The following is a 22,688-nucleotide window of genomic DNA, read 5'->3' as shown; positions in this document are numbered from 1 at the left end:
ACAATAGTCATGCATGCAAACAAGATCTGTTGAAACATTCCAAAGCTTGCATGTTTTATAATCAAAATGGGATGTGAAGTTTTTCTAAAGCAAGATTTAATAAAGGTGCTATGATAATTTGCAAGATGTGTATGGATGTAAGAGGTGATTTTTACTTAACTAAAAGCAGTCTTGATGCACTGCAACACTTTGTAATGTTGATAACAAGAGCATGTTTTATGACTTTGACAAGAGGGCTTTCAATACATCCTGTGATTGTGAACACTTGAATCTCTGACTCTTGCATCCATACACGTTGAGTTGGGCATTGACCTCAGAATTGCTATCCAATGCAGTGATATTAATGGAAAAAACTAAGGAGAGAAGTGCCAAAATATTGTCAACTGTTTATTATGCCTTCAGTGAGACACAATGTTACAAATGGTCTTTGTTGTTAATTTTATTGAAATATGTTGATCAAGATTGGAGATGTAGTATTTTAAAGTTTATGTATACCTTGACAGTTGGATTTTATGTCAATAAAGTGTTGGGCATCTGTCCTCTATTCAAGTGTTCTTCTTTTTCATACAGGAAATTTTGCAGTAACTCCAAAATGGTCATGCAATTATGTTTGAATTCTTAGAATAGCATGTGAAATTAAAGTTCAGCAAGTTCTCAAACTTATTATTGGCTACTGGAAAGCAGTGAAAGATAATTACATTGATATTTGTTGGAAAATTATTCACACATCAAAAACCAACAGTCATATGTAGATGTATGCTCATGTAGCAGTTTGTGAAATTTCAGTTAGCATGATGTATTCATAAACATTGGTATACTTTTGCAAGATCTAGAGTTATCTACCTTGCAATGCGTCATTTGGTTCATTTGAAAGTAATACAACCATGTACTATTTTAGTGTTGGCAATATATAAGACTGTGTCAATACAATTTAAAATCTAACATCATATAATTAACTATTAGTAATATTTCATATTTTTTGAGAATATATGCACGTATAGGGAATGCTAAAAATATTCATGGATTGGGATGTAAATATAAATAAAAATTAATTGCATGGCATGCAATTGCCATGCTATAATCTTTGAAGTTGATCTTGAATATCCAGTATTTAAATTTCATAATAAATTCTCTAAATCTGTCGTTTTAGATTCTAATTCCAGAAATAGGGTCCATAAGATGAGTTAATTTATGTCTTCCCTTTTCACTATTTCATAATCTTGCTATAATTACCATCTTGGAAATAACAATACGGGAAAGGATAAACAGTATCAGATAAATTTATTAAAAAGCTTACTCTCAAAACGTAGTAACAAAGATGTACACATGATAGAACATCCACAGAAAAGAGCCGGGACATCACAGACTAATGATTAAGGCATGGGTATTTGATTTTAATATGGGTAGAAAAAATACTGATATAGTAAAAATAGACTATGCAATAAAACAACACAGAAACATATAGTAAAAATAAACAGCAGCAGGAAAATTCTCACAAACACTCAGCAGTCACAGATCTGTCAATACCCTTTGTACATCAACAACAATGCAGCAACTCCAAACGCTTCTTCAGAAGTTTCAAGAATAATTTAAATACTGTCATTTCAACAACTGCACATAACTGTATACAATATAGTGTACGCTTCTTAAGCTAGGCATTCGAAATATCAATAATAACAATTATGATATCAAATGCTAACTAATGTTGCATTATATACCCTGTGTTCTTACAGAATTGACATTATGAATTGGTTTTATCACAGATTTTAACCCTGGTTTCTAATGTTAAAATGCAAAGATTTATATTGCTGGGAATAGCTCTCTTTCATTCACACGGATAAGTATAATATATCATACAGTATTGCATGATCATATTTTATCATGTAAGATATATCTGATTAATATGAAATAAATCCTTCTTAAAATACATATTAAATTGAATAAATAGAAATATAGTTAAAACTAACAGCAATATGTATACTAGTTTTGTTGACTTGTATTTGGAGGCTCTTGGAAAGTGACGGTTTTAACATTATTGTTAGGTATATTATTTTGAGCTTGTGAGTTGTTGGGAGGGGCCTGTTGCTGAGGAGGAGTCCTATTTGGTGCAGACGAGTGGGCGGTCTGTGATTGACAAGCTTCAAATTTCTCTTTGGCCTCCAACAGATTGGTGTGTTGATCCACAAACCGCTGAGCTAAATCTGGATTCATCTCATCCCAAACAAAGCTTCCCAGCCTCTGTAACATAAAGATTATCACATGTACTGGTAGGTCATCAATAGATATAAAAAAAAATGCAAAATTAGTTGCACATGTTGTTTACTAGGTTACTGCTTTGAACAATTAAAACAAAAAATAGACCTCCCGCTACCCCATCCTTCCCTCTCCCCCCCCCCCCCCCCCAAAAAAAAATGATTTCCCTGAGCAAGGTTTGCAAAATTTCCCCCTTCCTTCCCTCTCATACTCCTCCAGCCCCCCCCCCCCCCCCCCCCCCCAAAAAAAAAAAAATAATAATAATTTTCCTGAGCAAGGTTTGCAAAATATAAATGTATAGAATACACACAATTTTACTTGCACTTCCACATAAAATTAATTTTAATTGATGCTACACATAACTGTTAAAGTTGATTCTTCATGTAGGCACTTAGCATGGGGGAGGGGGGGGGGTGGGGGGTATGCACCCCCTCCTACTTTTAAGATACAGAAAAGAATGAATTGTGCATATGGATTATGGGGGTTGTTTTGCTAGTCAATATTTTATGGGGAACAGGTGAGTCTGGCCCCTCCACTTTGAAAAACAATGCTCTGTGCCTTTTATAAATTTAGGACACAAACCTTTCCTCTAACTGGATAGTTTGTGTCTTTTCTGGAGTTGTAATCATGCTCGAATGACTTCTTCTCCTGGAAAATTCTTTGAGTGCCATCTCTTTTTGTCAAGAAGTTCACAGGGACTGCAGATAAATATTATCATAAAAAATTTTAGCAATGAAACATTTTGATAAATTATGCTATATTAACTATAATATTCTATAAAGGCATCACTGGGGGTCTTTTTCCCTTATCAGTTCTCGCATACTTTGGCAAATATATTACCACTAGTTTAGATTATATTTATTAACTTAGAATTAAATGCTGTTTACACTCACAATGCATTTTATAAAGTAGAATCAATTTTTACCTTGTTTTATTTTTAGTAGTTATAACATATATTGTTTTATCTGATCTCTTTAAATGTCAATAGTTTTAAAGTGATAGCACTGAATTAATTATTAAAGCAACTACCATAATTAATCAGTAACAAAAATACAAAATAAAGCTACAATTTGTGTTATTTTTGTTGATAAAGAGTATATATGTATATTGATTTGTTAATTATACTATTACATGCAGTATTTTTCTATAATCTGTTGCATACTTTACATACTTTAATGCTAGATTAAGCATATTAATCTTAAACAATGCATTGAAACACTGTACTACATGTACATGTACGTATCACGATTCAAACACCAAACCGCAAAGCCTGAAGTTTTGTTACTTCGATGTATAAGCTAGCACACACACATACACATCCTATGAACCACCTGGCAATTAAGAAATCAAAAGTACATAAAGACTGGTTCAACACTTCTTCTACAAGCTTTCATACTTTACATGGATTAGTGACACATCTATATATAATTATCTTGTAATAAAAACAAACAAATAGAACATTACTACATTAATGTTAAACCAGTCTTACTGTTATTTTCTACATACCTTCCTGTACTTCGTAGCTAGCCAGCCGTTTCAATATATCTTAACATAACAATATGGACATTAGCTTATAATTTATTTTAAGAAAATGAAAAGATGGTGAACCAAAAACACTAGTTTTTGTTCCCTGGATTCTTTATGGGTATTGATCAATCATCAATACTGCAAGTTATTATGTGTAATGATACCTGGGCCTAGAGCGGCATCTCTAGAGCTGTTGGATTCATGTCTAGTTGTCCTGTGTAATGGCTCATTATGCTCCCTCATGTAATCACTGCGGTAAACTGTGTCCTTCGTTTTACCCGGGACCTGTAGAGGTTCATCAGAGGTTCGCGAAGGCCACCATTGATTTTGTTCATCGTGTGTAACTGATGTGTAAACACTACAGATAGGCTCATTAAGCAGTCTGACATCATGCCTCAAGAACCCACAGCTTCTAGGATGGGGATTGTTGGCTCTGAAATCTGGTACAGGTTTTGGTAGCACCTGTGTGCTTCGGTTGTAAATATTGGGCAGAGATATTCCCTTCTCAAACCTCTCTGGTGACGGTGGGCTGTAGTATGGATTTCCTGAGAATCTTTCACGAGTTGTTTCAGCTTCATCACTTATGACACGAAAAGAGTCCGGACTGAAAGTGAGAATAAAACAAACTAAAATTATCTAGACACTCCATGCTTCCTTTTAACTTGTGTACATAAATAAACAAGAATTATATAACAGAAATGTATACTGCTCAATGAATGCTATCTTATGTTTCTGTTCGGTGATCAAATATCATCTATTCATCTTTTGTCTAGTACTGGACTTTAACTTTGACTGTTATCAGCTCTTATCAGCAAAAGAGATAATCCAAAGTTAAATGGAGCTCGCCAAGATTTCATAAATTATTTAGCAAATGGACATACTTATATCGATTAGGCACCCTTTTCTTTCGCTGTAACGGTGGCATATACAAGGTCATGGTGAGTTATCATTCGCTATGAATAAATCATTAATTTCCGCCGTCTTTTGCCGCCATATTGTTGTAAAACAAACGTCTCCGTAGTGACGGTCGCTTCCGCAGCCACATTTTCGTAAAATCATACTTTTCATAGGCTTAAAATAAACTGAAAATAGTGAAATGGATTAACCCTTATGTTTAAAATTATGTTAATGCAGCTGTTTTTTTCGATTTATAAGTTGAAATGAAAATTAATGCAGAGCTAGCTATACTCTGACGTCACACCTGACAACAAAGTAACAACATGGCGGCGATGGTCAGGTTGCTGGAAGAAACTGACCCCATCGTTGAGGAAGTTTATCGCCGAAAAAAGTATGATGCTAGAACTCACACCTAAGAAAATATCTTTAATTTTTTAAAGAAAGTTTGATCATGTAAATATGTACAGCATAAATGTATATTTTTATCGGTTATTAACAGAGTAGATTATTGTAAACACAATATATCAATTTTTCAACCTATTATTTCAGTGAAGCTGAAGAAGCAAGACAACTTGAATATCTGTCAACCGTAAAGATACAGGCATGGTATCGAGGAGAAAAGACAAGAGCATACATGAGGTATAAATTATTATGCATATTTATTATATGCTATGTTGATTTTACTGTACATGTACTATAGTCTGTCCCAAGATATTTTTGCTGCATATTTTCTTAAATTATTCAATATTTATAAATACCTCTTGGTTCAGACGATGTTCATTCAATAGTATGAAAAAATCCCAAGATTTCCCCTTTGAAACGCCCCCTCTAGCTTGTCGGGTATCAGTACACGGCTAAAAATAAAAAGTCTACGAGGTTTTTCCATTGCCAAGGAGATGAAGACGCCCGGATGATAACGTTGAAAAATTGCGCGAGGTGTCCCGAGTATTTCCGAATGGAGAAAAGATGTCAACATTCCCCATTATAAATCTCCGTAGGAAATCTGTTTTCGTTCCTGTGAATTTTTACGAGGGAAAAATGATAATGTGTGAATGAAGTTATCTTGGGAATTTTCCCTTTCATCGATTTTAATTGCACTTCAGTCACAGGTATGTGTATTTTTATTAAAAATCGTTTAAATATGCAGCATAAATATCTTGGGACAGACTACAGTACCTTGCATAATAGGCCTACTTTAGTTGAGTAAGAAATAATGCTCACTCAACTTACTGAATACTAGATATCAATTTAAAAACAGTTTTGAAATTTACTATACATATTCCCATATTGAAACATTAATTTGTAATATGATGGAAGAACTTCTTAATGACAGACCTATCTGAATGGGATTCAGAAGCAGCTAGGTCCCCTGATCAGGTGTTTTACCAAATGAGCTACATGTATCTGGTGCATGTCTGTTTATTGCAGAGCTAATCTAATGACAGCCATCTCTTTTTCCAGTATATTATGTAGCATTAGCCCCATGACCATTTACCAGTGTTTACAATCCTGCCATGTATTACACATTATAATCTATAAATATTCTCTTTTTTCACCAGCCATCTTAATAAGTGTGCGCTCATCATTCAAAGACACTGGAGAGGTTATCTAGGAAGGGGGCTAACAAGAATTCTTGTCAAGGTGGGGGAAACAGTTCTATCAATTTTGATAAAAGTTTTACTTTTAGTAAAATCTGAAATGGAAATCTAAATACATGTGTTAAAGTTCTTTGTTCTTAACAAATGTCTAATTTAATAAAGTTGTGTGGTCTTCTTTTTTTTTTTGCAGAACAGTGTAATGATTATGAAAATAAACTTCTACAACAAGAAAGCAACTTATGTAAGTTCAGGTTATTTAATGGTCTTCAATAAAAACTTCAACTGATATAGGTTAAAAAAGAAAACAAGCTCGATGTATGTATCATCATTCCACCATCAGTATCAGTATTTATAACAATTACTTGACAGTCTATAAAAAATGTTTTACCTTTTTAAATAAAGTAAAAATATTGTTTTTAGATACAAAAAATGTGGAGAGGATATTACGTCAGGAAATATGTATTTAATTACTACAGTCGAAAGAGATACCTTGAAGCATTACAAATCAAAAATGAAATTGTCAGGTACGTTTATTTATATATTCAAATCATTCTCCAGGACTCATGAAATTCAATAGGTACTTGCATTTGTAAAGAGGGTATATAAATCAACATTGTACATGATATTCATTTAGGAGTGAACTAGAAGAATACGCAGAGATGCAGGAACAGGAGAGAAGAAGAAAGGCAGAGAAGGTGGAGAAAGAGAGAAGGGAGGTGCTGGCCCGACGGAACCACTACCTGATCAGTACAGAGGTCATACCGGGGGTCTTCAACTCGCCGTTCCTACCGTAAGTAGTGGCGTTACCTCTGTCTATCATTGCTGTGGAGGTATACATCATATATGTTTTCATAATTCCAAGTCTTTATATCTCCATTCTTACTGTAACTTGAAGCTCAACATCTGCCTGTAACTCTACGGAGGCATAGCCAGATACTGTTAACCCATTTAAATTTATATGGCCAATATACTTGTAGCTATATGGATAATAATTTTTACATGTTTCTAGTATAAAATATTTCTATTGTAAAATGCTCTTTTATTAATGATAAAAGATGTAGTTTGGAATTCAATGAAATTTTGTTGAATGGTTCCCACGATATCCACAAAAACTCATGATTCAACATCTGTTGAATTTGAAGTTTATATCTATATTTACTTACAAATTGATTGCCTTAAAAGTTTTCATTTTTTAACAGTTATCCGACAGATACAGAGTACTTATTGAGATCCGTCAAACCACTCCTCCATGAGAAGAAGAAGAAGACAGACAAACCTTTCGATCCAACATGTAGGAGTTATGATCTGCCCAAACCAAAACTCTTACCTCCTTTACCAAACAAACCTCAGGTAGGTAACCTCTAAGAAACACTTATTGCCAATGTAGGTTTTTGGTTATTTTATGTGCATGTAATTACATTATAAATAAGAACTAATTTTCATGAATATCTCTTTATTTATTGAGTGTATAAAACAAACAATAGGGAGGCTTGTTTAACCTGTTTATATCTGATTTATCCTAAGGGTCCATTCCGTGAGCCAGAGGACGTACAGAATCAGCGCTACAAGCCATTCCAGCCCTCACTCAGAGTGGCCACATCATTCACCTCGCTAGAGGAGGCAAGAAAACAAATGAAGAATGAAGAATGGGTCACCAGACTCAATGATAATGTGTAAGTTATAAGTGGGTCACCAGACTCAATGATAATGTGTAAGTTATAAGTGGGTCACCAGACTCAATGATGCTGTGTAAGTTAATGAGTGGGTTACCAGACTCAATGATAATGTGTAAGTTAATAGTGGGTCACCAGACTCAATGATAATGTGTAAGTTAATAGTGGGTCACCAGACTCAATGATAATGTGTAAGTTAATAGTGGGTCACCAGACTCAATGATAATGTGTAAGTTAATAAGTGGGTCACCAGGCTCAATGATAATGTGTACGTTAATGAGTGGGTTACCAGACTCAATGATACTGTGTAAGTTAATGAGTGGATCACCAGACTCAATGATAATGTGTAAGTTAATGAGTGGGTTACCAGACTCAATGATAATGTGTAAGTTAATAAATTGGTCACCAGACTCAATGATAATGTGTAAGTTAATGAGTGGGTCACCAGACTCAATGATAATGTGTAAGTTTATAGTGGGTCACCAGACTCAATGATAATGTGTAAGTTAATAAGTGGGTCACCAGACTCAATGATAATGTGTAAGTTAATAGTGGGTCACCAGACTCAATGATAATGTGTAAGTTTATAAGTGGGTCACCAGACTCAATGATAATGTGTAAGTTAATTAGTGGTTCACCAGACTCAATGATAATGTTTAAGTTAATTAGTGGGTCACCAGACTCAATGATAATGTGTAAGGTAATAAGTGGGTCACCAGACTCAATGATAATGTGTAAGGTAATAGTGGGTCACCAGACTCAATGATAATGTGTAAGTTAATAAGTGGGTCACCAGACTCAATGATAATGTTAAAGGTAATAAGTGGGTCACCAAACTCAATGATACTGTGTAAGTAAATAAGTGGGTCACCAGACTCAATGATACTGAATAGGTTAATAAGTGGGTCACCAGAATCAATGATAATGTGTAAGTTAATAGTGGGTCACCAGACTCAATGATAATGTGTAAGTTTATAGTGGGTCACCAGACTCAATGATAATGTGTAAGTTAATAAATGGGTCACCAGACTCAATGATAAAGTGTAAGTTAATAGTGGGACACCAGACTAAATGTTAATGTGTAAGTTAATAAGTGGGTCATCAGACTCAATGATAATGTGTAAGTTAATAAATGGGTCACCAGACTCAATGATAATGTGTAAGTTAATGAGGGGGTCACCTGACTCAATGATAATGTGTAAGTTAATGAGTGGGTCACCAGACTCAATGATACTGTGTAAGTTAATGAGGGGGTCACCAGACTCAATGATAATGTGTAAGTTAATGAGTGGGTCACCAGACTCAATGATACTGTGTAAGTTAATGAGGGGGTCACCTGACTCAATGATAATGTGTAAGTTAATGAGGGGGTCACCAGACTCAATGATTATGTGTAAGTTAATGAGGGGGTCACCAGACTCAATGAAAATGTGTAAGTTTATAGTGGGTCACCAGACTCAATGATAATGTGTAAGTTAATGAGTGGGTCACCAGACTCAATGATACTGAATAGGTTAACAAGTGGGTCACCAGACTCAGTGATAATGTGTAAGTTAATGAGTTGGTCACCAGACTCAATGATACTGAAGAGGTTAATGAGTGGGTTACCAGACTCAATGATAATGTGCAAGTTAATAGTGGGTCACCAGACTCAATGATACTGTGTAAGTTAATGAGTGGAATACCAGACTCAATGATACTGTGTAATTTAATGAGTGGGTTACCAGACTCAATGATAATGTGTAAGTTAATAGTGGGTCACTAGACTCAATGATAATGTGTAAGTTAATAAGTGGGTCACCAGACTCAATGATAATGTGTAAGTTAATGAGTGGATCACCAGATTCAATGATAATGTGTAAGTTAATGAGTGGGTCACCAGACTCAATGATACTGTGTAAGTTAATGAGTGGATCACCAGACTCAATGATAATGTGTAAGTTAATGAGGGGGTCACCTGACTCAATGATAATGAGAAAGTTAATTAGTGGGTCACCAAACTCAATGATAATGTGTAAGTTAATGAGTGGGTCACCAGACTCAATGATAATGTGTAAGTTAATAAATGGGTCATCAGACTCAATGATAATGTGTAAGTTAATAAGTGGGTCACCAAACTCAATGATACTGTGAAAGTTAATAAATGGGTCACCAGACTCAATGATAATGTGTAAGTTAATGAGTGGATCACCAGACTCAATGATAATGTGTAAGTTAATGAGTGGGTCACCAGACTCAATGATAATGTGTAAGTTAATGAGTGGGTCACCAGACTCAATGATACTGTGTAAGTTAATGAGTGGGTCACCAGACTCAATGATACTGTGTAAGTTAATGAGTGGATCACCAGATTCAATGATACTGTGTAAGTTAATGAGTGGGTCACCAGACTCAATGATACTGTGTAAGTTAATGAGTGGGTCACCAGACTCAATGATACTGTGTAAGTTAATGAGTGGGTCACCAGACTCAATGATACTGTGTAAGTTAATGAGTGGATCACCAGACTCAATGATAATGTGTAAGTTAATGAGGGGGTCACCTGACTCAATGATACTGTGTAAGTTAATGAGGGGGTCACCTGACTCAATGATAATGTGTAAGTTAATGAGGGGGTCACCAGACTCAATGATGAGTATAAATCACATCACAGGTCACATGGACGAGGCCCGATTGCAAACAATTACTACCAGTAGAGGGTCACTAGATCACTGATAATGTGTAAGATAACTAGTGGTACACAAGATTCAACTTTCTTAGTTAACAAGTAGGTCATTAAACTCAATATTATTGCATAAATTTGGCTTCTGCAAAGGTAGAGTGAAAGAGAAACCACTTGGCCACTAACTGCTGCACTAGATCTGCATGCATGGTTATCTATTAAAGTCAACTTTTAGATCATTAGACCCAATGATTATGGGTTTATATATAATTAATCTACAGTTGAATCAGTCAAACTATATAAGCATATACAAATCAGTCAGCAAGAGAGCCATTCAAAAACGATTAGTGCATGATCGAGGAATATTGAAATTTTATGGTAAGGTTATTAAAATTACTTGATTTTTGTTGTTTCAGGTTTGAGCCATTCAGTAGACGTGACTCGAGGTATGAGCCTCTTCTCCACACACGCTCTGAGTATGGTCACCTTCCCTACGGTTTCAGATATTTCCGTGAGGAGTTTCCGGATAGGCGTGTCACTCAGCAGGTATGTCATGAAAGCTTTTGTTATCAGCATGGAAATATTTGTCATTTAGAATAATGTAACTATATCATTAAAAACTTAGCATGAATGTTATATGGGCATGCATTATTGACTTTCAAATATTTTAGAGAATTTTTATTACTTATGTCAATACACACGTTTATTTTAAACTTTACATCTTTAAATTCGATCTTATCATCAAGACCTTTTCATATTTTTCTACTGACTGTTTCCTATATTATATGTGTGTATTATATACCATTCATATACATGATAATTAACCAGCAGCTCTTGCTCTCTACCTCAATGTTCTAGTTTTGATGACACAGGAATTTTACTTTTGTTAGATATAATAAAAAAGGATGAGGTAAAACTAGGGATAAATAGAACTATATTTTATTTAATACATACCTCTATGGTTTAGATTTGCACTATATTGTTATATTGTAAAGAACCGACTAAAACATATTTAAAGTTGTCAAGATTTATATTCCTTAAAAAATTAAAGTTAAAAATGTAATATTTTAGATCTAGTAATATTTGTTAGAATTAATTTTTTGGAGTTTGCAGCTTTATTTATAATAAATTTGATCCTTCATTGCTGATATGACTAGTTTAATTCAAAACTGTTATTTACTTTTTTGATGAATTGTTTGGAATTATGTTTATCCTATTGGAAGTTAATTGTCACTCATAAAAACATGAACCCTAATTTACAGGATTTTACATTTTAAAAAACTATGAATGAACAACACTTTGATTAAAAGTAAATTTTATATTAGACCTGTTAAACAAAGGACAAGTTCCACTACATTTAATGGAATGAATTTTTTTATTTTCTTTTATTATTTATTCATTTATTTTTGATTTTATTTTTTTTTGGAGGGGGGGGGGCATTTAAATTAGAGAGAGAGAGAGAGAGAGAGAGAGAGAGAGAGAGAGAGAGAGAGAGAGAGATTTTTTAGCATGCATATTGCTTACTTAATTTTGAGATATGGTTTACTTAAAGTGGTTCCCAGCATCCGCAGGTAATGGTGGTAGAATAACCACATAACAATGCCCACTAAATATTGACTTAACTGTTAGACCAATCAAAAGGTTACAGCTCATCACTTCATCATCCAATCAAATTAAAGAGATCATGACGTGACGTTGTATACCCAGCAAAGATGTAATCATTTGATGTCAAGAACAGTTTTTAAAGCTTGATTTATTTGATTATCATTAAGGATAATATGTACATGGTGTATTCAGATATAAAAAATCGTCATCATCAGATATTCCCAAAACTAATATCATGTTGGCAATATGTCTCACAAGTCATTTTATAGCATAGCTGTTAGCCTGGGAGGATTTGATGATCCAAATTTTAGTTCACTTGCATATTATTTCTCTGTAGCCAAAAAAAAAAAAATGAAATAATGTATTGCAAAAATTTCAGTAAGTGTAATTGATATTTTGAGCCAAAGTATTCTGTAGCTGTTGTACTTAACCAGTGATTACATCCTTGCTAACTCTAATCCTGAATGTTTGAATAGTATATAGTACAAAGCTGGTCCTAACCAAGAATTGACTTTGCAGGAAAAGGAACGGATAATAGAAACAAATTTAAGACTTGAACATCGTGAAAAGGTACTAACCACATCTGGAGGTGTGCAGGATAACAGCGCAGGGCTTGGGTTCTAAGGTTCATGGGGGCTAATAATTAGTCTGCTTCAAAAAAAATTGAACAGGTTGAGGGGGATCAGTTGGTATTAGTGTGAAAGAGATGAAATAATAATATTGTTTGGTGCCTTTTTTTGGTGTGCTTGAAATATTATCAACTTAGTGGTGATGGTGGATATTTGTGTTATGTTGATATTGTTGATTGTTGATTGTTTCCAGAAGGATGATATTGACTGTTTTAATGTTATTCTACAGTGCGGTTTGTATTGAAACACATTTACTGTGCGTGTGCATATCCACTGAACAATCTGATTTGTTTGTACATGTATATGCCTGATTTTTTTTAAAGATATTTTTAAATATCCATTAATTATCAAAGTTCCATTCTATTTTGCGATAATTTCATGGCATGCTGTTGTATTTTGCAGTCTTTCAAGACATTGGTACCTTCGATCCCAATCTTTGACAAGCTGAATGATACATACTCCCAAGGTCAAGTGTTCTAAAGAATCAGACTGCCACAGAAGATGCGGCATCTTTACAAAAATTATCTTTACATGCTGAAAGAACTTTCAAGACACGGGGATGTACTAGTGATATGTACACATACCTAATGTACAATATATGTAAGAAAAGACCTTTCACCATATGAAAATATGTCAAATAAAGCGGGAGATTGTAGGTGTTGATATTTCTTGTTTCTTGATTGATCTTGAAGTTAAATGCTTTGTGATAAACATTTTGATATCATGTTTACTGTGTACCTGATTCATTTGATCAAATTGAAATTGTTTTTGTTGTTATACATCTGTATATTCTACATTGTAATTAAATCATGACTAGAAAAAGATTTCCCCTATTCTTTATTCTATGTTCTTGAAATTTATCCATCAGTCTCCTTATTCCACAATCAGGAAAATTTTGCAGCCACAAGAAACTGCTAATGCAGGTCCCTACCAAATTGTGACAAAATGAAATATACATCCAGTAAAACACAATTACATGTTTATACATGTATAATGAATTCCAACCAAAAGGTTAATTTCATTCTCTATAAGTTTGAAATGTGATATGAGGAAATCAGATACAAAATATTGTGCATATATGTTTGTCCATAAGCATGTTAAGTTGTAATTACTACAGTTGTCCCCCTTAGTCCACAGCTTTTATATACCGGTATACAAGGCATAATTTATCTGTCATTCAAGGTCTTAACAGGATTCAATTATTTTTCATTTGGATTATAAAAAATAAACCATGTTTTATTTGTTATGCTAAATAATCCTTTGATCAAAAGAGCTCATCAAAAAATGAAATATTTGGGGCTATTGTTTAGCAGTGCTTACTTCCATTTTAATCCCTTAACATTTACTTTATGTTCTTGTTTCATTAACATTAAATTTCTCATTTCACACTAGTTTTAAATATTTAAATAAAAACAAAGAATTTTTTTATGTTTTATGAATCTTTATATGGACGGATTTGAGACACAACACAAAAACAAATATTCAAATATACAGTTCTGAACCTAGTTCTCTCACAATAAAAAGCAATGGCAATATTAAAAACAGCATATTCAGATTGATAGAAAATTATGTATCACATCACAGAATAAATGAAACCATGTGGAAAAGTTGACTTTGTTCTATGAATAATGACATAGGAGGACTGGGACGTTCCACGATGCCTGGGGAGGTTGAGGGGGGGGGCGTGTCTAGGGTAGAACTTGGTCCCCTATATCATTCTCCTCCGTCTGTTCTGTCTGGACGAAGAGTTCAGAGGTCACCTCTGTAAACAGGCGGTCCCACTCCCAGGGCTTGTCCTCCTGTCAAAACAGTAAAACAGAATCATCATATAAATACACAGAGATATATTTTCTGGTAAATGTGTGTACCCAACAGTAAAAATACTCAGGCACAGAAATACATCTTCTGTTGAATAATGAACCTAACTTAGACATCTAACTTAGGGACCTAGATTCAGCTCAAACACTGCAGAGAGAAACATTCAAATATAAAATAGTAATTCAATCAAGAATTATTGACATTGAAAATTTAATCTAAATAATGCAAAGAGATTCAAAATCAATCACTGACTTAGTGCTTTGCAGGAAAAGTTGCATGAATACATTCACTCGGTAGAAATCATTCCTTTTTCATCTGACATTAATTAGACTACTACATCATTTAAAGACTCAGTTCAGGTAAGTACTTACCTCAAAAAGATCTGCATCCGCTGAGAGTGATTTGGTCAACAATTTTAAGTCAATCTCATTGTCCTGTGACACAGAAAGAAATGTAATATAAGTTAGTAACTAATTAATTAAATTGTGTATTAGATTTGCATGTACAAGTACCAGTAATCTTTAAATAAAACATATTACCTGTATTCTTCATCTTGTTAAAACAACAACATTAAGATACACAAATCCATATGAAATCATTGTTACATGAAGAATACAGTTATTTAACATGATCATATAGAATTCTTACTTTTGATTACAACATAACCTTGAGTAATAAGTAGCATTGCAAGGAGCATGGCTACATATATGTTAGAACATGGTTATGGTTTACAGAAAACACTGACCAGAGTAAGGAAGGCCGCCTGCTTTTGGAGGTCATGGTCGAGTTCTCGATACGTTGCCACCCGGTTAACTGCCACACTGAAGTACAATAAAACAGTTAAAATCAAAAAATGATGATGAATTTTACATCAATCAATTCTCATCAAAAGAAGCCCTTAAATAAAATTTATCGATAATATCCCTCTTCTCATTAAGCTAAAATATCAACAGGTCTATCACTCCTATCATACATTCAAACAATTGAGGCCAAGCAATGTTTTCATATGCAAGCCACAGGTACATGTAATTTTAAATATGAAATGACACAGTAAATCTAGTATATAAGTTTGTATACCAACATGGGAATCAATTATTGTTAACTATTGATAAACCATTTGTTTTATACAATCATATGAACTGATCATTATTGTGAATTAGAAAGTAGGCAAAGCAATTACCCTTTTTTTAACCTGAGAAGATGAATACATACATTAAAAGCAGCAATGGAAATAGTGCTTGCCCTCATTGTTATTTTTGTATTGTTATAAGGTCATGACATTTTCTTTACCACTACCACAGGAAGTACCTACTTTGGTGCTATGGCTACTTTAGTGGTCATGTCCTCATCCTGTTGATCCTCAAGGTCAGGGATCACAGGAATATCTACAAAGGTCAAGGTCATTTGTATATTGCAATCGTCATCATAATCTTTATCAAAACAATGAATGATTTCCTTCATGTAAGGTAAACTATGACTGTCAGCAAAATTGAAAGGCATAGTTTAATGTATCAGTATGTTTCTAAATATATACACTAATACAGTAAAACACGGTTATAGCGAACACGCTTATAATGAATTGACGCTTACAGCGAAGTGAATTTCATTCCCCAAGTCTCTATTTCATGTTGTAAACTTGACGGATATAACGAATAACGCTTATAACGAAGTTAAATTGGCCGTCCCTGGGACTTCGTTATAAGCGTGTTTTACTGTATATACTTACCAATATCTAGATAGAGACCAGTACTTACCATTATCGGACTCCTCCCCCTGATCCGGTGAATGGGGTCTCAGTCGCTCGCTACAAGACACACATAGCTGTATTAACTTTAATTTTCAAATCCACAATGATTATCGTATGATTTGCAGAATCTTTACTACATTACATTGAAAAAGAAATCATCACTTAAAGCAAAACAAATTCTTACAACCAAATGCAAAGGTTAATTCTTTTTTTTTTTTTAATTGATAATTTTAATGAGCATTATGATATCACTCTATGGGATGAAACATTACTGAGACATGCATTCTAAGCCTTGTCTAGTTGTGTGGATTCAGGCTATGCTGTGGTTAAAGAGGCGCTATATGTGTGGGGATCAGGCTATGCTGTGGTTAGAGAGGCGCTATATGTGTGGGGTTCAGGCTATGCACTCTATAAAAGGAGGTGTTTATCAGTGAGTGGCTTATTACAGCAAGGTGTGGATCGAACTCAAACGTGTACATGTATAGAACATATGCAGTGAGCCCTACAAACATTTGTATATCTAGTCAGAGAGAGATATACATGTATGTTACTCTTATCATATTCATTCTGTGTTTTTACATTATTATAAAATGGTTTGCAAAAAATGGAAAAGTCATGATACAATATTATTTTGAAAAATATTACAAATATAAAGGACTTGATAATTCTGCTCTGAATGAATTGACATTGCAAAAAGCACTTTATGAAAATGCAAGACCTACAATTTCTTCAATAACATTTGACTATTTTGTATATGATAATTACTTTAATTGTTTAATTTACTTTCTATATTTTTCTAAAATAAATAAAAAAAATAAAAAATCATAATTGTTTGTATCATGATCATAATAAAATTGAATTTGATTTCACACCATTTAGCATTAAACTTTGAAATTGATTATGTATAATGAAAACATTAAAATCTGTAATGTAAATGTTGTGAGATCACACAAAAAAAAACAGCCTGGGCTTTTCACTCGGGATCATCACTCGTGACTTTACCCAAACAGACGGCTGTCTATTCCATCGAGTAAATCGCTGTTCAAAAGAACCATTCACACAGCATAGAGATACATGTTTGTGTATTATATATCATAATTATACCTCTACTTAATTTTTACTATATTAGAGTAAATCGATATATTTAGCTGATTCCCGGTAAATCGCCATAATCAGACTAATTCCCTGCAAAACAGACTGATTCCCTGCAAAAAGGTGCATCAGTTCGATGAACTGATACATACCTATTCGAAAAAATTACGGTGATAATTTTGTAAACCAAAATAAAGTTCTGAAATATTCCAAATAAAATCACGAATATTCATAAACATATGATTTAATTCTAGTTGCAACTTCCTTTTTGAAAATATTTTATATCCATCATTATCGTATAACATAACTTTAAATAAAATTGCCTATGTCACAATATGAAGCGTGTGCAATTTAATTTTATTTATTTTGGCGTTTTAACTTATTGAATACAAAAAGAATGACATTAATTTGAACTTTTTTTCCTGATTGAATGTTTTTATCGGTACAATACAACAGTTAAAGTATCACATTGAGGGAGTCGGCAACACTCCAGTTCCTATTTCACTTGGCTTGGCCTCTACAAATAGACTTTCTCTTGGGGAATAAGAATCTTGCCGACTTCCTCAGTGGTATACTTTAATTGTGTAATGTATACAGATATGTATAATATATATCACTGTATACAGATATGTTTATTACATACTGTGGTTTCATCAATATTCGTTGAATACCAATTTTCGTGGATTTCGTATTTAAGTTTATCCATGAAATTAAATGTTCATTGAAGTGCAATATCTACTATCAATTTGTATTGAAAGGATCACTGGCCACGAATTTACGTATCCTTGAACATGTGATTTTTACTTTTTCCACGAAAATTGATACCCTTGAATATTAATGAAACCACAGTACCACTTTATAACTACAAAGTGTGTTTTTTATTCAGCTTTGTGTATTACTTCTGTCACAGACATACATTCTAAAATACATGTATCTTAGATAATGTCGACAATATGCATGCAGTTCAATTAATTGTTTAAGAGAAAAAAAAAGAAATTAAATTTAGAATTAAATCTACATGAAAATATATGAAATCATAAAAAGATATGTTGTGAATAAGTTGGGTAGGTCTTCATTATATTCTGTGTCAAGAAGTTTCTTGAGTTGCCTTAATATCATTGAAAAAGCCTCACTGAGCAACAACCTTTTACCCTACAATGGTAGTATGCTAGAAAGGACCCAATTTAACATAGCTTTTAATTCATTTCATCAAAGATGCACTGTTAACAGCTGGTGGTTTATGACAAACCGAACTCAATAATTAATTTGAAAGCTTTTGACAGAAAATTTGCTTCAAAAACAATTCCCAAGAAACCATTAATTCTCATAAGATGAAATCTGTAGATAACATGCATGTGGTAGTGTATATTGTGTGGTACATGTAGTGTATATAGTGTGGTACATGTAGTGTATATTGTGTGGTACATGTAGTGTATATAGTGTGGTACATGTAGCGTATATAGTGTGGTACATGTAGCATATATTGTGTGGTACATGTAGTGTATATTGTGTGGTACATGTAGTGTATATAGTGTGGTACATGTAGCGTATATTGTGTGGTACATGTAGCGTATATAGTGTGGTACATGTAGCGTATATTGTGTGGTACATGTAGCGTATATTGTGTGGTACATGTAGTGTATATTGTGTGGTATATGTAGCATATATTGTGTGGTACATGTAGTGTATATTATGCATAAACAAAAACTTCAGAATATATCCGAACAGTGTTACTATGCTGTGATTCCTGGGTTGCTTCCACAAACACCCTATAAGCTGCAGGGCAATGATAATGATTGTAGTGAATACCCCAGCTACCTCAGGTTATACATTTTCAAAACATGGAGTTAACTAAGAATTAGAAAGCAAAAATTTGCAGTGTTTGATAGGAAATTCCCAAATACAAACTAACATCTGCTTGCATGTGATTGATACGTATGCTGCATTCAAACACAGAAGTTGTGACATCACATTCCCCAACACAGAGCAAGCCAATAGCTGATTGGTTATAATTTATACATTTCCAAACATCGAGTAAGCTAAGAGTTGTGATTACATAGACATTCCCAAAATACAGAGTAAGCTGATAGTTGATTGGTTGTGGTATAATTATGACATTCCCAAGACAAACTGTACTATTGGTTGAGATTGATAGACAATCAGTCTACACTAAATAAGCTAAAAGCTGTTTAAACATTTTTAATTTAGAAGCTGATGACTGGTCGATAGAAACTCCACAAAATGGAGCTGTGCAAGAAAAATATTAATTAATAGATAAAAGAATAAAAAGATAACAATTTATATACACAATGACATGCAGCTTACTTATTGACACTGTAAAGAAAAGGGAGAAAATCTTTATCAGTCATTAAAACAAACCTTACTTAATCAATATCTCATCATGTTATATTTATTATTAAAATAATAATCAATAATTTTTTAACATCTAAAATAAACTTTTGTTGGAGCCACCTTTGAAATATTGTTTGTATGCCTTACCGCCTCAGTGTTTAAACTTTAGATCAGTGGTTGAAAATTAATCTTTTTTCCCCAAATTTTCAAAAAAAAATAAACAGAAAAAGAAATTTAATAGAAAAATTGTTTAAACATGTTGAGTCAAGTAACTGTACTTTTTCATCATTCGTTAAGAAAGCTAGGGCAAACAAATATTGTTTTAGAAAGGTGGCCTCATGCAATCATTTTCTTACAATACAAATAGAAATCTGTTCTTTTCTATCACTAAGTTTAATGCAGGTTAGTTCTTAACTTTGCAAGCATTATTCTGCATTCATGATTAAACTCATTTCTATAGCACGCCAAATTCACAACAATGAGCTAAACATAGTTTCACTAGTTTTATCGACTGGTAACTTATAGTTTACGAACCACAAACTATAGTAAACGATTCGTTAACTATAGTTTTTATCTGTAAAACTATATTTAACGGTTGTAAACTATTGTTAATGAATGATAACCTATGTTTATCTGTCTGCAATTAACATTAACAATAGATTTTGCTGATTAATATAGATTCACATAAGTAAACTATAACTTGCATTCGTTAACTATGGCTTAGAGTTGTTAATCATAGTTTCACAATCATAAAACTATATTTATCAGATAAACCATGCTTTGCAATTGCAAATGGGTACACTTCTGAAACGTAGATGGTCGCATTCACTATGGTTCACAGATCTATGTGAAATATAGATTAACAGTTTTAAATAAAGTTTCACAGATGATAAACTAGGTTTATCGACTGTAATCTATAGTTTACGAATGCAAAACTATCGTTAAAAATGGTTTATTGTTAACTATAGTTTACAAATCGTAAACTATAGTTAACTATTCGCTAACTATTATTAACAGTTTGTTTACCATTGTTTTCATCTGCAAACCATATTTAATGGTTGTAAACTCTAGTTTACGAATGATAATCTAAGTTTATCTGTCTGCAAATAACGTTAATGATAGATTTTGCTGATAAATATAGATTCACATCTGTAAACTATAACTTGCATTCGTTAACTATGGCTTAGAGTTGTTAATCATAGTTTCACAATCATAAAACTATATTTATCAGATAAACCATGCTTTGCAATTGCAAATGGTTGTTTTCAGTGTTAATTATAGTTTAACACATCTGAAACATAGATGATTGTGTTAACTATGGTTTACAGACGTCAAATATAGATTAATGTCAATAACTATAGTTTTCTGTCCATTAACTATTAATAGTTTACAACTGTATAACCTAGTTTATTGACTGTGAAACTATTAGCTCTTTTTTGTGAATTTGGCGTGACATACATTTCTACCTGTCTACTAATAAAAATTGAACACTGCAAGTCTTGTGTACGTATATGCCTAAGCAAAAATTATATACAACAAATTAACGAATTGAAATTCTACTTACTCATCAAATTCAAATCCCTCTCCAAGTTTTCGGCTGAAAAAAAAAAATGTGATTGTAAACTTTTGAAACATTTACACAGCATTAAAAATAATGATAAACTTAGTAACTGACTTCATTGCCTCATCATACTCATATTCTTCCTCTTTACCTAAATAGTTGATTTCAATTTAACAGTTAAATATGCCTTTACGAATATGTCTTAAATTCTTATTTAATGAAATACAGTTTTTTAATTAGAATATGTCATTTTTTATACAATTCTAATTGTCTTGTAAAGTAAAAAGTGTTATATTGTATTACATTTAGTGTGTACAATTGTTGGCATATATTGATTTTTCATTTAGTTAGCATGGATTTGAATTAGCATATATATTTTGAATTGGGCATATTTTTATACATTCGCATGACATTTCGCAATGTACAAGATTAGCTGTTGCAACAAACCTCTTTCTGGGATTTTCCTCACCCCATCCAGACATCCTGCTGGGCTTTGGAGGTGGCCCACCCTATAAAATTAAAAAACGTACACTTCAAACGTTGAGCTTCAATCATACACATAAAAGAAATTTAAATAAATGAATGTATCGTCTTTCATTAAATCTGTATTTTTGTATAACATGGAGACTAGGCTTCACCTCATCCTGATCTCGCCCTGGTTTCGATCTTGCGGGCTGGGGTGAATCAGCTGGGCTCTCGAATGCAGGAGCATCAGGCGGGTTCATGGACTTGGAGGCTGCAGCTCGACGTCCACGTTTTGCATCCTGGATATATTTAAAAAGATTGCTTTAAAAAATGTGATACGGAGACTTAGTTTCCCAGTGTAAATACTCTATTCACTGATCTTAAAAAAGATACATCCGATTATGTCTGTTATACATAGTGTTATCTTTTTTTTTACAAATCAAAGTGTACAAATGATTTTCAACGATTCTGTTGCAACATATTACCCTTGATGGCTTAGCAGCAGAATCAAAATCCATATCATCTTCCATTTTTCTATATCTATAATATTTTTGTTCACACAGGTAAATCGAGTTGTTGCTACTACCAAAGGCTTTAGTCAAGCTACCTGCCAATAAGCTACCTGCCAATAACAATTCTTAGCGTATTTTTATCGACTATTTTTAGAGACGTCCGATCCCGATTGCATTGTATAATAAGATAAAAGGGCGCCTAGCGCCCAAACTAGGAGGTGTGCCATCTAGCTGAGACCGGTTCCTTGGGGGTAAGGGTGTCCCCTGACGGAATCCGGTCTCAAAAGAGGCGATATA

The 22,688-nt window shown here is 33.3% G+C and overlaps 3 protein-coding genes across 8 annotated transcripts; 1 reads left to right on the top strand and 2 right to left on the bottom strand.

The window, feature by feature from the left end:
* Positions 1 to 1,264: 1,264 nt before the first annotated feature.
* LOC128176550 (uncharacterized protein C2orf73 homolog) lies at positions 1,265 to 4,839 on the bottom strand. 2 transcript variants are annotated; one of them, XM_052842960.1, is made up of 5 exons: positions 4,662 to 4,839; positions 3,945 to 4,384; positions 3,760 to 3,798; positions 2,836 to 2,951; positions 1,265 to 2,238 (listed from the first exon to the last, which is right to left on the bottom strand). In XM_052842960.1, the coding sequence occupies exons 1-5, from the start codon at positions 4,715 to 4,717 to the stop codon at positions 1,981 to 1,983; spliced, it is 909 nt and encodes a 302-aa protein (XP_052698920.1). In that variant the 5' UTR covers positions 4,718 to 4,839; the 3' UTR covers positions 1,265 to 1,980. The 2 variants fall into 2 exon arrangements, with proteins under 2 accessions (XP_052698920.1, XP_052698921.1); XM_052842961.1 differs by lacking the exon at positions 3,760 to 3,798 and having other exon boundaries at positions 4,662 to 4,830.
* LOC128176547 (spermatogenesis-associated protein 17-like) lies at positions 4,598 to 13,669 on the top strand. 4 transcript variants are annotated; one of them, XM_052842958.1, is made up of 13 exons: positions 4,600 to 4,718; positions 4,936 to 5,068; positions 5,227 to 5,316; positions 6,237 to 6,318; positions 6,466 to 6,516; positions 6,696 to 6,799; positions 6,910 to 7,065; positions 7,475 to 7,625; positions 7,800 to 7,948; positions 11,027 to 11,156; positions 12,163 to 12,181; positions 12,735 to 12,785; positions 13,247 to 13,669. In XM_052842958.1, exons 2-12 carry the CDS (start codon positions 5,001 to 5,003, stop codon positions 12,770 to 12,772), a joined length of 1,038 nt encoding a protein of 345 aa, XP_052698918.1. In that variant the 5' UTR covers positions 4,600 to 4,718; positions 4,936 to 5,000; the 3' UTR covers positions 12,773 to 12,785; positions 13,247 to 13,669. The 4 variants fall into 4 exon arrangements, with proteins under 4 accessions (XP_052698915.1, XP_052698918.1, XP_052698917.1 ...); XM_052842955.1 differs by lacking the exon at positions 12,163 to 12,181 and having other exon boundaries at positions 4,598 to 4,718; XM_052842957.1 differs by lacking the exon at positions 12,735 to 12,785 and having other exon boundaries at positions 4,601 to 4,718.
* Positions 13,670 to 13,806: 137 nt separating this feature from the next.
* On the bottom strand, positions 13,807 to 22,468 carry LOC128176551 (intraflagellar transport protein 43 homolog). Of its 2 annotated transcripts, XM_052842962.1 has the most exons (10): positions 22,365 to 22,468; positions 22,053 to 22,178; positions 21,862 to 21,923; positions 21,418 to 21,450; positions 17,412 to 17,447; positions 16,417 to 16,466; positions 15,975 to 16,047; positions 15,408 to 15,483; positions 15,034 to 15,096; positions 13,807 to 14,643 (listed from the first exon to the last, which is right to left on the bottom strand). In XM_052842962.1, the coding sequence occupies exons 1-10, from the start codon at positions 22,407 to 22,409 to the stop codon at positions 14,533 to 14,535; spliced, it is 675 nt and encodes a 224-aa protein (XP_052698922.1). In that variant the 5' UTR covers positions 22,410 to 22,468; the 3' UTR covers positions 13,807 to 14,532. The 2 variants fall into 2 exon arrangements, with proteins under 2 accessions (XP_052698922.1, XP_052698923.1); XM_052842963.1 differs by lacking the exon at positions 17,412 to 17,447.
* Positions 22,469 to 22,688: the final 220 nt, after the last annotated feature.

This window comes from Crassostrea angulata, chromosome 3 (genome assembly GCF_025612915.1).
Source record: "Crassostrea angulata isolate pt1a10 chromosome 3, ASM2561291v2, whole genome shotgun sequence".
NCBI lineage: Eukaryota > Metazoa > Mollusca > Bivalvia > Ostreida > Ostreidae > Magallana > Magallana angulata.
The sequence above is the reverse complement of the archived record's forward strand: the minus strand, read 5'-3'. Positions and strand labels throughout refer to the sequence as shown.